Raw genomic sequence first — 12,511 nt, 5'->3', positions numbered from 1 at the left:
CAAAAGGATCATCGCCTGACGTCAATTGAAAAGTACCGACATGGACTGATGTACAGTGGGCGAAATAAGCAGATGCGCAGCTCTTGGCTATGCCCTCATGCGACTATCAATGTTATCTCGTGCGCACCAGAGGTCAGATTATTACAAACTTCAACGTCTGCGATGCCGGTGAGAACATCCAGTCTGACACTGACCAGTCCAGTGGGATAAGCTTCCTTTTCTGGCTGCCGTGAGAAAACTACCCCCATGTCCAGTCCTAGAGCCACCAGTTCCATACCCAGTAGTCTTCTTACACAGCTGGTGGATAGTCTGTCTAGTAATCAGTCCCAATATCGCAATCTTTCCGGAGGGCATGCGGATGTGAATGCCCGTGATTATAATTGAAGCATCCCCAACACATAGATTCAGCACCCAGGCGGCACAACATAGTCAGCCAAAGATGCCTTTCATAGTAAGCGACGAGCAGACCGTTCTCTCGTCTCATGCTTACCGGTGTTGGAACTAACTAATATCCTGATGCACAAGCAAGGCAAATCAGTTGTACGGAGTGCAGCGACTAGCGTCTCATGCTAGTACCCAGTCTTGACACTCTTATGCGGATCTGAAATCTTGATACGGGGACGGAGTCAACGAAAATCACCAGCTCCTCCGTACAAGACGTCAATACCATAATGCGAACCCAGATAGTGGTCAGTATGGGCATTTCTATATGCAGTCTTTTCCAATGAATTTCACCCCATTCCATTATTTCTACTATTTGTTTTAATCATCCTCTCGCTCAATACAACCGAGACTGAGCACGTGGAGATGCGACAAACTCCTTCTCCATCCCCGTCGCCCATCTCCGGCTCTTGCTGCGGGTCGGTGGAGCCAGAGTTGGGGTGCGAGATGACTTGACAATTTGCTTGTACTGTACTAGGTATTTCCTCTACTCGTAATATTGTCTCGCCAAAAGAACATTGAAAGAGCGGTGGCGGCTTTCGAACCGAAGAGTTCGATAAAAGGGGCTGGCCATACTCGTACACATCAATATGGATAGTCTCAAGCCATTGTATGAATACGGCTAGATGTGAGTCTGACCATCTCGTCTAAAGAGTAGCACGGGACAGACGAGTTGACAAGTACTTTTGCGGGAGAAGAAAAGGGGGGGACCACAGCTACAAACCGCTTCACATTGGATGTCCACATAACGGGAAGCAATGCCTGTTACTTTGGCCTCAGCTACCAGGCATCATTTTAGCGCCCGTCTTGGCTGAATCCCTTGACCAGCCGCTGTCTGAGGTTATTGCAGATTGAGTTGGAAGCCAAGCCCGGTATTTTTGGAACACAGCGCGTGGCCTTTCTTCCCAGCTGCTTTTCTATCCGCGTATCGAAAAAAAGCCTTGCGGTTGCAGCATGCAATCTGCTTCTGACAAGCTACCGGGTACCGAGTGTCTGTGCTAGTAGTATTGAGTGAGGTTTTTTACGACTCCATCGCCACACGCGCCCTTGGCTGATCAGTGCATTTTAACGGTGGTGTTGCACGTACCAACGCGATTGAGGCTGCAAACACACCCAATTGTGTAAAAGTTCCCCGACTGACTCGACAATTCGAGGCCTCAAATTTGCAAGGACTGCACAGTAAAGTACATCACTCGTAAGCCCCAGAGGCCAAACGTCGTCCTCAGCATTTAGTTCTCCCCGTCCCCACGTATTCCGTCATTGTTGTCATTGCTGTGGTTCTGCTTCCCACTCCCAACGGATGATCCCCGACGATCACAACGCGCCCCAAGGCGCCCTTTTAGAGTGGCGAGAGTGGCACCAAGGTTCAAGTCGGTTCAGGTCCAGCCTGCAGTGAACAACTAGTGTTGCAAATATTGTCCAGTAGGGCCGACAAAAGATTTCAATCAATTCAACGGCCAGCATGCGGGTGCAGCCATTCAGCCGCATCAACTGCATCTGAACAAGGGGAGGATTTGGTGGAAATAGAGCATTGATTGTTTGTGCCACTCGTATGGTTCTATCATCTGGCTAAGCCTCGCGCCCAGACACTAACACTGCCCGCGGCATGCCGCTCTGCGCCTCTGCTGAGTCTCGACCTCCCAGGGCTGGTGAAGTACTACATACTCGTTGTCATGTGGGACGGGACAATTGCTGCTCTGTACGTGAATAATAAATCCCAGCAGGCGGCTGAAGTTTCGTGGCGTCGTAGAATGCCTACACCAGACAAGAAGCTGAGGAGAGCTGAATTGAGATGCAGCCGAAGCGAGCCACACATGGATGATTCACCCAGATACTCTCTACATACACGGACCTATGGCTCTTCGCAGGATGCTACCTCGCGGGCATCATGCCATGGAGCCGTTACTCACCCAGCTTTCACCCTGCAGCAACTGTGCGGCAACCGTGCACACTTTGTCTGCAACGCAGTCTGTACATCCCGAAGCAAAGCGAACCGCTGGAAGACATGAAGTTTCCCCACGCCGCTGTTTGAGCAGATGCGACAACGCGAGGATCCTAAACAGAACATTAGAAAGACGGCGGTAGGGTAGTCAACACATCGTGATTATGCACCTTGGAGAGTGATTCTTATGAGCGAGAATGATGGGCTAATTTGCTGTGGCTATGTCTTGATCACATTAGTACCTGTTCCTGCACATGTGATCTCACCAGCGGCTAATGTCGTAAGTACCAGACAGCAGCGCCCGAAATGAGTGTCCGTTCCATTTGTTAATGTAAAGTTTCCATGTTCTCTCCGCACAAACCATTTTTGTGGCGCTCTGTGGCTGATACCGTGCGCAGTACCCTCAGCGAAGGCCTACGTAAAACTGCCCGGATTGTTTTCATTTGAACTGACTCCGAACAAATACCATCGCCACTTGAGTAGCAACAGACGTCAACCGCCGAGGGACAGTTTTTGCGGAATTGTTAGGCTTTAATTAGACGTGGAAGTTTTTAACCTCTACTAGGACGTAAAAACGCTTTTTAGCATCAGTGAGACATAGTAGTCTTGGTCGTGCGAGGGAAAGGGTCTCATTTCTTGGAATAATAATATTGAATACCTGAACTACTCTACAGAGCAGCTATTGGAAGAAACTCAATTCTCGGAAGTATTGGGCCATCTTTGAACACGAAGTATCGTCCGATAGTGGCTGTCGCAGGAGGTGGCCAGCCAGTTTCTGCAAATACCCTTCACTCACCCCAGGACTAATACAAAGTCATATTAATCCCACGACACCGCTAAAAGGTAATGTGACGTCTGTTTTAAGCTCAACCAATAATTTCCCGTACCAAATTCTCAAGGTCGTCAATGCTCATTCCGGAAATCCCGAGCAGATTATTGCTAAGTTTCTCACTGAAATTACCTCCATATCCTGCGCCCCAGCAGGCCCGGGCAATAAATCCGAGCGCTGAATTTCCGACTTCCTTCGGGTCGCTGCTTTTCAGCATTTCATAAGATTTTTCTTCAATCTCAGCAGTCGAGACAACATTCGTCGACCACTCTTTTCCGTCGATGCGCTTTGCAATGTCAATGAGCTGATTCTGGGTGATAGCGATATCGTGGAAGTAGACATGTTTATTTCTTGTGGCTTCGAGATTTTGGATCACACCAACCACGGCCTTCCCAATGGTTGAAAGTCGAGTCGCGGAGAACAAAACATCGCCACCATCATATAGCGTAGCACTGTGGTCTTTTAGATTGACCATAAAGCCGATTTGGAGTTGCCAATCCAAGAAAGAGTTGTTATAACACATGGTATAGCTAAAGCCTGGGTTCTGAGCAGCCTTTTCCTCCAAGTACTCTTGGGTCTTGATTTTGTCCCCATAAAGCGGCAGCTTTCGGACGAAAGGGTTTGCTGAATCATTTCCAAACTCCGAAGGGATGAAACGAGAGACTTTCGCCTTCAGAGAAGCGTCAATCAGCTTTTTCTGCGTGCTAAACAGGTCTGCAAAGCCGAGAGTTGACAGAACCACGTCGACAGTTTGGAGTGCGGAGACGAGGTTGTCGTGCGAGTTGTAATCTACCTCCTGAACCTTTAATAGGCTTTCCGATCCGGCTGGTACGGAGACCTTGTGAGCACTCCCTACTCTTGTTAAGACCGTAGTCTGGAGCGAGGCCGCAAGAAGTGCTTGCAGGATCACTGGGCCGAGGTTGCCCGTAGCGCCGACGAGAGCGATATGTAGTGAAGGCATATTGTCAGCAGGTGCACCAAGGTTTGAAAGAAAGTGGCAGAGTGATATTGTAACCGTTCAGAAAACCAGCCAAGAAAGTGATGATCCTGAGGTCAATGATGTTCAGAGACAGACATTGCGGCCCTTAAATACTAGTTGACGCAGTCTCCACGCAACTGTGCAATTCGGTATCTCGCAGCCCAGGAGCGAAATAACGAATCAGAGCAATAGTGTCCTGTGGTAAGAGGCACTACATTCTGTCGGCAGATGAGAATCCCGGACATTGGATAATAAAAGGCTTTCTGTTTACAAATCACAACAAAGCCAAAGTCTTGAAAATCTCCAAAGCAGTCGGGCGACTCGGGCGACTGTATGAAAGCTAGTGTGTTAATAGCTCATTCCTCACAGAAATCAAAGCCAAGGAGTCAGCTTGGCGGTTCGAAACTTCAAATCGCCCCGAAAGTTGATGTCGAAAGGTGGTTGCTGACAGAAATCTGTATATACATCATGCGTCATGTAGGCTTGGCTATCGAAGAAGTAAATTCCTCTTCAGGAAGGTGGAGTCATCGGCCGCGGAGTCCTGTTCGGAGAAAGAAGCATGTGCCCCACCTTATACATTTGTAATATCGTTGGTCTGGTCTCTTAGTAACAGGTACTGCATCATTTTGAGGGTGTTAGTGACTGGTGAACACCAGAAGACAATGCCCAAATACAAGGTCTAGTTGGAATTTTGTTTATTATAAAGTCCCCAAATCTCCCATAATTATATTCGAAAATCATGCTTGTAGATCACTTCTCTTTCCATCTACTAGATACCAATCACCAGAGTACCAACAATGGCGTCCCGCTTCCCTTCAGCTAGCGAAGATGTTTCACCACTGGCACAACCGCTGCGCTTCGAGTTCAGCCAGAGGATCGCATCTAATCGATTCTTGAAAGCCTCAATGACCGAGAAGCTCAGTTCCTGGGATCCTCAGAAGAAAGAGGCTCGGGGAATTCCCTCAACAGAGATACACAACGTGTACCAGCGATGGGGAGAAGGTGGCCTCGGGCATATCTTGACTGGCAATATCATGTTGGCATATGACCAGCTTGAAGCACCTGGCAACCTCATCATTCCTACGGATGCTCCATTCGAGGGACCGCGTTTTGAGGCCTTCGTCAAGCTCGCTTCTGTTGCACGGGCACATGGTAGCCTTATTACTGGGCAGGTCACACACCCAGGACGACAAGTCGAACGAAGAATCCAGCCTGACCCCGTCTCTGCCAGTGATGTTCAACTCCAGGGTAAAGTTTTTGGACTTGAGTTTGCCAAACCTCATCCTGCTTCTCAGGAAGAGATAAACGAGATTGTGCGCAGTTTCAGCTTTGCAGCACAGTACCTACACCGAGCCGGCTTTGACGGTATTGAGCTGCAAGGTGCTCACGGGTACTTACTTTCGCAGTTTCTCTCGCGAACGACCAACCTCCGGACAGATGCATATGGTGGTACCCTGAGGAACCGCGCCCGTCTCATCATGGAGATTGCCCAAGCTATTAGGGCAAGTACACCCTCAGACTTCATTTTGGGAATCAAAATCAACAGTGTGGAGTTTCAGTCAGGTGGATTTACAGTGGAAGAAGCAAGAGAGCTCTGCCACATGCTCGAAGAGGCAACCTTTGACTTTGTTGAACTCAGTGGCGGCACATACCAGGCAATGGCTTTCAAGCACGAACGCGAGTCAACAAGAAAACGAGAAGCGTTCTTCCTTGAGTTTGCGGCTATGATTGTGCCTGCACTGCACAAGACAAAAATGTACGTTACCGGAGGGTTCAGGACCATCCGCGGGATGCTAGATGCTTTGAAAACAGTTGATGGTGTCGGCCTTGGTCGGGTGGTTGCACAGGAATTTAGTCTGAGTAAAGACTTGCTGAATGGTGCCATAACTGGTGCCATTGACCCAAAGGTAGATCAAGATGACTTCGCTTTGACCAATATCATTGCAGGCAGCCAGATTCGGCAAGTGGGCAAAGGGCAAGATCCGATTGATATGAGCCGAGAAGAAAATGTGCAAACATTTCTCGGGGCGATGAGCACCTGGGCTCAACAGATGGCAGGGGATGCCCAAACAATGAATTTGTACGGCTATGTTGACTTGGACTTGTAGATAGAAACTTAACAAGCTGAAAGTTGCAAAACTCTCTGTGTTCTGCTGTGTTAATCATCTATGAAAGAGGGAAAAACTAGCTGCAAACAGCAGCAAACAGAAAGTAGGCTTAACCCAGGAGAGTGATCACACAGATCCACGTCACACAGATCCACGTGACAACTCAACAAAAATTACTCCTTATGATCCTGTTTAGAAGCACTCTAACGCATGTTAAACCTGGTTTAGATGCTGATAATTCGCCCAGTGTCTCTTCCAGGCAGCGAGAGACTTCTCGTCCCATAGATATCGCTTCACTATCCTCTCAACATCAACCCAACCACCAATCCACCTCTCCTGGAGTACTAAATCCATCATTAATTGACGAGCACGCTGCTTAAGAGTTGCACCAGCCGTAATCGATATCTCGGTACCAACAAGCGTTGCCCAGACCCTCAATTCACGGTAGCACAACGTCCCTCCCTTGCTAAAAGATGGCATCTGGCTCGCCAGCATCGCCAGCCTGTTGATACGAGCTACTTCAGGGAACATCTGCATTTGTGCCGTGCGCCGTGTGAGGAATGCGACTGTGCCCAAACAGGCCAGTTGTTCCACCGCACTCTGCGACCGGTTAGCCAACATACGAGCTCCCTTGATTCCCTTAGTTTGGCGTTCCGCAGACTGAGTAATGTCGTCGTACTGTTGAGACTGCTCTCCAAGAAGGAAGATAAAATCAGCGCTGAGATTCCCCGAGATAGCCAAGTCGCGGAAGCCCTCTGGTAAGGTATCAATCGCGGACTTTAACGACCGATCGAGCTGGATAACTGGCTGAGGGTATCGAAGTGCCATCGTCGCTGTAACAGAAGTGCCATCAGCCTGGTTATTGCTGGATAGTTGAAGACTTTCTTCAGTAATGTCATGCTTGAGACTAGATGCCATTTCTGTGCCCTCAACCAGCCCAACCGCCTGCATAACATAGAGGTCTTTCAAGCAACCACTCGCAACCTGACCCCTTAGCTGCATCATCCGAAGCAACCCAATGCAATGAGCTTTAAATTCAGATTCATAACCGAATCTCGCTGCTCCTTCCATCAAGTAGAAAGTTGCCAAGATTGTCTCGTTCGCTGTCCAAGTTGCGACCTTGTCTTCTGCCACTGTTAATATCTTGGCTTGCAGTGCCTTCAGCGCTCGCGCCTTGTGCCACAACATGGTGGTGCTAGGTGTGATTTTGTCTTCCAGCGTAGTGATACGTACGCCATGTGTGAAGGCGGCCACTGAGTCAAATAGCGCCATATCACCACAGACCATTTGCACCCAGCAGCGAACGAATGGGTTGGCACCAGGACCCCAATGCGTCAAACGAGCGGCAAGATAGTGGATATCTGCCAATTTTCTTTTTAGTAACTGGTGTAGTAGAATATACATGTAGCCTTGGGACAACATCTGAGACAGGGTAAAGCGTACGGAAATCGAGAACATCAAAGACCTTTTCTCGATGCTCAGTCGGATAGGCTGGAACGAAACATTCTATTACCGGCCGAAGTAAAATAATGCTATTTCCAATATTAGAGCCTGGGGACTCGGGAGCCTCCGGCCCAGCATTATGTTCTAAGGAGTGTCGGTCGCCTTCATTACTCGAACGAAGAAACTGTGACCCCCGGATGACAAGCCGACCCTGTGCCTCTACCGAGGGGACTAGTGACTGCGGAAGTAGCCTATTTCCGCTTCCGTTGGGGGTTTGCTGTGCTCGTCTTGCAGGAGCCGAACGGTTTCGAAAGTGTTTTCCAATGTACGCAGACACTGCTTGGCGCTGCGTGCGGTTTGGCCGGGGATCAGATGGGTCATAGTTTATAAAAATGCGCCGTTGCCTTTCGTCCATTGTGGTACTGGAGGTTTCACCTAATATAAATTGCAAATAAATCGTAACGCCCACTCTGACTTACACTTGTACAGCAGCGCCCGAAATACATGATAACTCTGTGCTAGAGGGTTGAAATCCAGGAGAGCCCAGGTACAGCAGAACTGTGTCCTAAGAGCTCCGTCCGTTTTTGGATAAAGTGCCACATTATCTTATCAGCTGACTCGCAGTATGGCAGAAGCAGTGACCGCCATAAGACAGTAATAGTACCCGTGGACATGGTGATGGGAGGATATTAGCACTGTACCAGCCACAGCTTTACAAATTGGTCTGCGGCACTTATTCTTTCCAACGTGATTATGTCCTACAGATATTGAGCTCGCCTGTCGCAATTTTGCGCCATCATTTCCTACATCTACAGCTGGCACATGCAAGGACCTGTTGTAAGCTGGAAATTAAGTGCAACATGTAGCGGTAGTTGCCGAGGCCGTGTAAGATATCGTGCCAGATGCCGCCACCATATACTCGCGAGGTACGGCTCTCAATACAACCTGTATTTATACGCAGATGTTTATCAAATATGATGACTTGCTTCAATGTGTTCGAGATGACCGGTGCACAATTCCAGCTTTGAAGTACATGCATCCTTATCAAGTGCATCGCCCCATTCTCGATATTGGGCACTCGTATTATCAGATTAATTCATTTTACAGCCATGTAGTTCCGAAACTCCCGCTCCCGGGCAGCTATCTCAAGTATACAACAACCTCAATTATCCAGACGGGGCTGAGCAGCTCAGCCTTAGCAGTTCTACTCCGCATCGCGCTATTTACATGCTCCTAGGCATCCATCACTAAAGAAGAATCCAGATGATTAAATGCTGTACATCGTTATTCATTCATCATGTAGTAACTGTTTCCATCTTATGCACTCTAAACACTGTCATTTGAAAGCTCAAGAGGCATGAATTACAAGTATAGTCCCTTGTCCGCCGCATCTCGCGGTACTTTTTCTATCCGACTGTTGCACCTTTTGCCAACATGTAATTCGCAGCCCGATGGCTCCTTGAGCTGTCGCCTGGTGGAAACAAAGATCGTCGATCGCAGCCTTGACACATCCGTACATAATAAAAGTGAACAGGCGCATGTAAAATACCAGGCCTTATCATATACTTGGGGGTTGCCGATATTTTCACACTCACTGAAGATTCTAGACAACAATGACGATAATGGTATTCTCACCTCTCAACTCTCTTCTAGCCGCGAAATTCGCATTACTGAAAACTTGTACGCTGCGCTGCGCTGTTTGAGAAAGCAAACCGAGACGCTCGTCCTATGGGTAGACGCCGTCTGCATCGATCAGAACAACATAGTAGAACGCAACAGCCAAGTTGCCAATTTCCCAAAAACTTATGCTGAAGCCACAAGTGTCCTTGTTTGGCTAGGACCGGACGACGTTCTGAGTCATGGAAGGCTATGCCTTGATTTCTTCACCGAACTTGCTGCTATCATCCTCGAAGATCCGAATAGTGAGAGTGAGAATGACCAGCGGTCTTGGAGGAAGAGGTTCAGAATCAATCAGGCAGTATCTGCCTTCCTCGGTGATGATGAATCGCAGCCTCGGGCTATTACCTCGTTGCTTCAGAGGTCATGGTTTAAGCGGCGATGGATTATCCAAGAGGTGGTATTAGCCAACGATGTCTGGGTGCATTATGGTGCAACGAACATACATTGGAATGCCTTTGAGTTGGCCTTGGTCGAACTATTTGAGAATGACAAGGGCGGGTTTAGCGACGATCACCGTACAATTCTACGGACAATGTCGCGAATTAGGAACGCAGATGCGATGCTGAAACGGCAGACACCACTCGACACTCTCGTGGAGTTTGACAGCTTTGAATGCTCAAATCCCAGAGATCGATTATACGCGTTATATGGCGTGATGCAACACTGGTTCCCAAACTCGGCGGGCATGCAAGTCCTCGTTGAAAATATTAACTACGGACTACCTATTCGCGACATCTTCACGGACTTTGCTATTCTCATGATGAAGCTGAGGGACGACTTTCCTCTTGATAGCAATTACAACTCCACCACTCACGTACTGCAACTTGCTGCAGCTATGCGCCCAACACTGCAGAGAGGTGTAGCAAGTCAAGATACAGGAATTCCATCATGGGTACCAGATTGGACTGGAATAATGCGCCACAAACCGCTCCACCACTCCCCAGAAAGCAGTGATGCTTCACGAGGGATACCCAAACAACATTTCCAAATAATGAACCTCAAAAATAACAGCCGTGCTCTCGTTGCTGTCGGCCTAGTGCATGACGTTATTAAGGCTGTCATCCCACTGGACATTCTACCTCTCACTGGAGCTGTTCACAAGGCTAAACATGCACTGAATAACTTTCTTTGTTCGATTGCAACAAGTTTCGACGAAATAGGCTTCTTTTCTTCTGGCAATACCGACATCTACAGTCCTACGGGCCAACACATTATCAGCGCCATCGCTGTGAGTTTGGTGGCTAATTGGGAACATACTCCCGCCAACTCTTATTTTGCGCAAGACGCTCGCTTTCCAGCCCAGTTCTTGGAGCAACTGCGTTCCTCGAGGCATCATCTACCCGAGATTTTGCACAAGTGGCCCGCCTACGTTGAACTCGTCGCTATTACTATGCGGGGGCGCAGCTTGGTGCTCACGGGGTCAGGGTACGTTGGCATATGTGACACCAATGTTCGGGCAGGCGATGTAGTGTGTATTCTAAGCGATACACGCATTCCGTTCATTCTCAGACAAAAGAATCTTACTTCAAAGGTAGCAGCGAAGAGTTGTTCATCTTTGACTAATGGAGAAATACCTACAGAAGAGGCTTTTGAGCTACTAGGAGATGCGTATATCCACGCGCTAATGAATGGTGAGGCGGCAGAGGGTTTGGGAAAGAGACTTGAGACTTCACTTCGGAGACTATATATATTATGAACTATCGAAATACCAAACACCATTCACTTAGCGCTGTCAGTGATCGCTCGTCAAACATTCCCTAACGCTTCATAACATGTAGACTAATAGTGCCATTCTTTGCCACCTATATCCTCTCGGACTTTGTAATGACTCTCTGCGACTTCTAGAGCATCCAAGTCTATCTCACTAATGAGACAGCCTTCTGTCTCAGCTCCTAGTTTACCAAGTGATCCTAGCACCGGCAACGCGACTTGGCTATGACCCCAAGCGTTGCAAAACGCAACGGCACATGTGTTCTCGTAAGCTCTAGCAACGGTAACGCTATCCAAGAACACTGCTTCGGAGTCCGCATTTAGAGCCAGAAGCCTTGGATTGACCTTTTTGATGTGCCAGTATGCAGGAATAACGACAATCTTTGCGCCATCCGCAGCTAATTGTCTCAGAGCTTCTGGAAAGGCGAGATCCCAACATATAAGCAGACCGACTCGCACTATATGGCCATCGGGGAGCGGAACATCAAACGCCTTGTGCAGCGTTCGCCTATCAGCAGTCAAAACGCCGCGCTCGACATGCCACAAGTTTTTCTTTTGGTATGTTCCCAGGATATCTCCAGAAGTCGCGGCGATGAAGTATGTCTTGTTGTGTAGCTCCACTATGGGATCACCTGCAAATACGTCTTGCTCTGGATGAGAAGTAGCAACGGCATCCGATGGTCGGATAGTAGCAGGTTCAACAATGGTGCCTGGAACAATGTGAATATTTAACTTCCTAGCTAGATTTTGATACTGAGAAAGATATTGCGTGGAAGCTGCACAGGCTATGGCAAACGAAGGGTCCTCTGGGACCCATGATGTGAGGTGATATTCTGGCAATACAACGAGATGACTTCCTTGTGAGGCAGCGGATCGGATTTCTGAAACTGCTTTGTCAAAGTTTTCCTGCACACAAAGGGGCTATTTGGATATCACAATGTCAGTGCGGATATCTTGAGAGAACGTAGCAAGGGCGACTAACTTTGGCCTGAAACTGAACAAGTGCAATTTTTAATATCGGGGCCATTTTGAGAAGTTTTTGTAATGGTTGTAATTATCTTGAAGAAAAATGAAACCTTTTGAAAGTAATCTCGAAACCAAATAGTTCTTATTAAACATGGACGAGACTGGATTAAGCCTGGCCAAAACTTCAATGCCTTCGCCACTATCACGCCTGAGCTGCGCCTCCCACCTCTGTGGGTCTGTATGCAGTATCCAATATCACTATTGAGAGAACGAGTTGAAGATGTGGCAGCAGCCTAGTGGCGGGCACAAATTAGGCTCGCGATATGGCTACACGTGTATATCCATTTCGTCTACTAATTCCATCCATCATGAAGCTGGAATCAGCTAACAGCCTTGTTTGAACACCTAGCGAC

The 12,511-nt window shown here is 48.2% G+C and overlaps 5 protein-coding genes across 5 annotated transcripts; 2 read left to right on the top strand and 3 right to left on the bottom strand.

The window, feature by feature from the left end:
• Nucleotides 1-3,249: 3,249 nt before the first annotated feature.
• T069G_06376 (nmrA-like family domain-containing protein) lies at nt 3,250-4,173 on the bottom strand (the record flags this gene model as incomplete). Its single annotated transcript, XM_056173586.1, has 1 exon — nt 3,250-4,173. The coding sequence occupies one exon, from the start codon at nt 4,171-4,173 to the stop codon at nt 3,250-3,252; it is 924 nt and encodes a 307-aa protein (XP_056027165.1).
• Nucleotides 4,174-4,988: 815 nt separating this feature from the next.
• T069G_06375 (NADH:flavin oxidoreductase / NADH oxidase family domain-containing protein) lies at nt 4,989-6,299 on the top strand (the record flags this gene model as incomplete). Its single annotated transcript, XM_056173585.1, has 1 exon — nt 4,989-6,299. The coding sequence occupies one exon, from the start codon at nt 4,989-4,991 to the stop codon at nt 6,297-6,299; it is 1,311 nt and encodes a 436-aa protein (XP_056027164.1).
• A 213-nt stretch (nt 6,300-6,512) lies between these two features.
• T069G_06374 (uncharacterized protein) lies at nt 6,513-8,157 on the bottom strand (the record flags this gene model as incomplete). The annotated part of the gene is made up of 2 exons (XM_056173584.1): nt 6,513-7,660; nt 7,743-8,157. The coding sequence occupies 2 exons, from the start codon at nt 8,155-8,157 to the stop codon at nt 6,513-6,515; spliced, it is 1,563 nt and encodes a 520-aa protein (XP_056027163.1).
• A 942-nt stretch (nt 8,158-9,099) lies between these two features.
• Nucleotides 9,100-11,118, top strand: T069G_06373 (heterokaryon incompatibility protein (HET) domain-containing protein; the record flags this gene model as incomplete). Its single annotated transcript, XM_056173583.1, has 4 exons — nt 9,100-9,255; nt 9,295-9,717; nt 9,781-10,890; nt 10,954-11,118. 4 exons carry the CDS (start codon nt 9,100-9,102, stop codon nt 11,116-11,118), a joined length of 1,854 nt encoding a protein of 617 aa, XP_056027162.1.
• An 83-nt stretch (nt 11,119-11,201) lies between these two features.
• On the bottom strand, nt 11,202-12,159 carry T069G_06372 (carbon-nitrogen hydrolase domain-containing protein; the record flags this gene model as incomplete). Its single annotated transcript, XM_056173582.1, has 2 exons — nt 11,202-12,053; nt 12,115-12,159. 2 exons carry the CDS (start codon nt 12,157-12,159, stop codon nt 11,202-11,204), a joined length of 897 nt encoding a protein of 298 aa, XP_056027161.1.
• Between the last annotated feature and the right edge of the window lie 352 nt (nt 12,160-12,511).

The sequence above is a fragment of the Trichoderma breve genome, chromosome 4 (genome assembly GCF_028502605.1).
Source record: "Trichoderma breve strain T069 chromosome 4, whole genome shotgun sequence".
In the NCBI taxonomy this organism is placed as follows: domain Eukaryota; kingdom Fungi; phylum Ascomycota; class Sordariomycetes; order Hypocreales; family Hypocreaceae; genus Trichoderma; species Trichoderma breve.
This window is presented reverse-complemented; position numbering and strand designations above follow the sequence as displayed.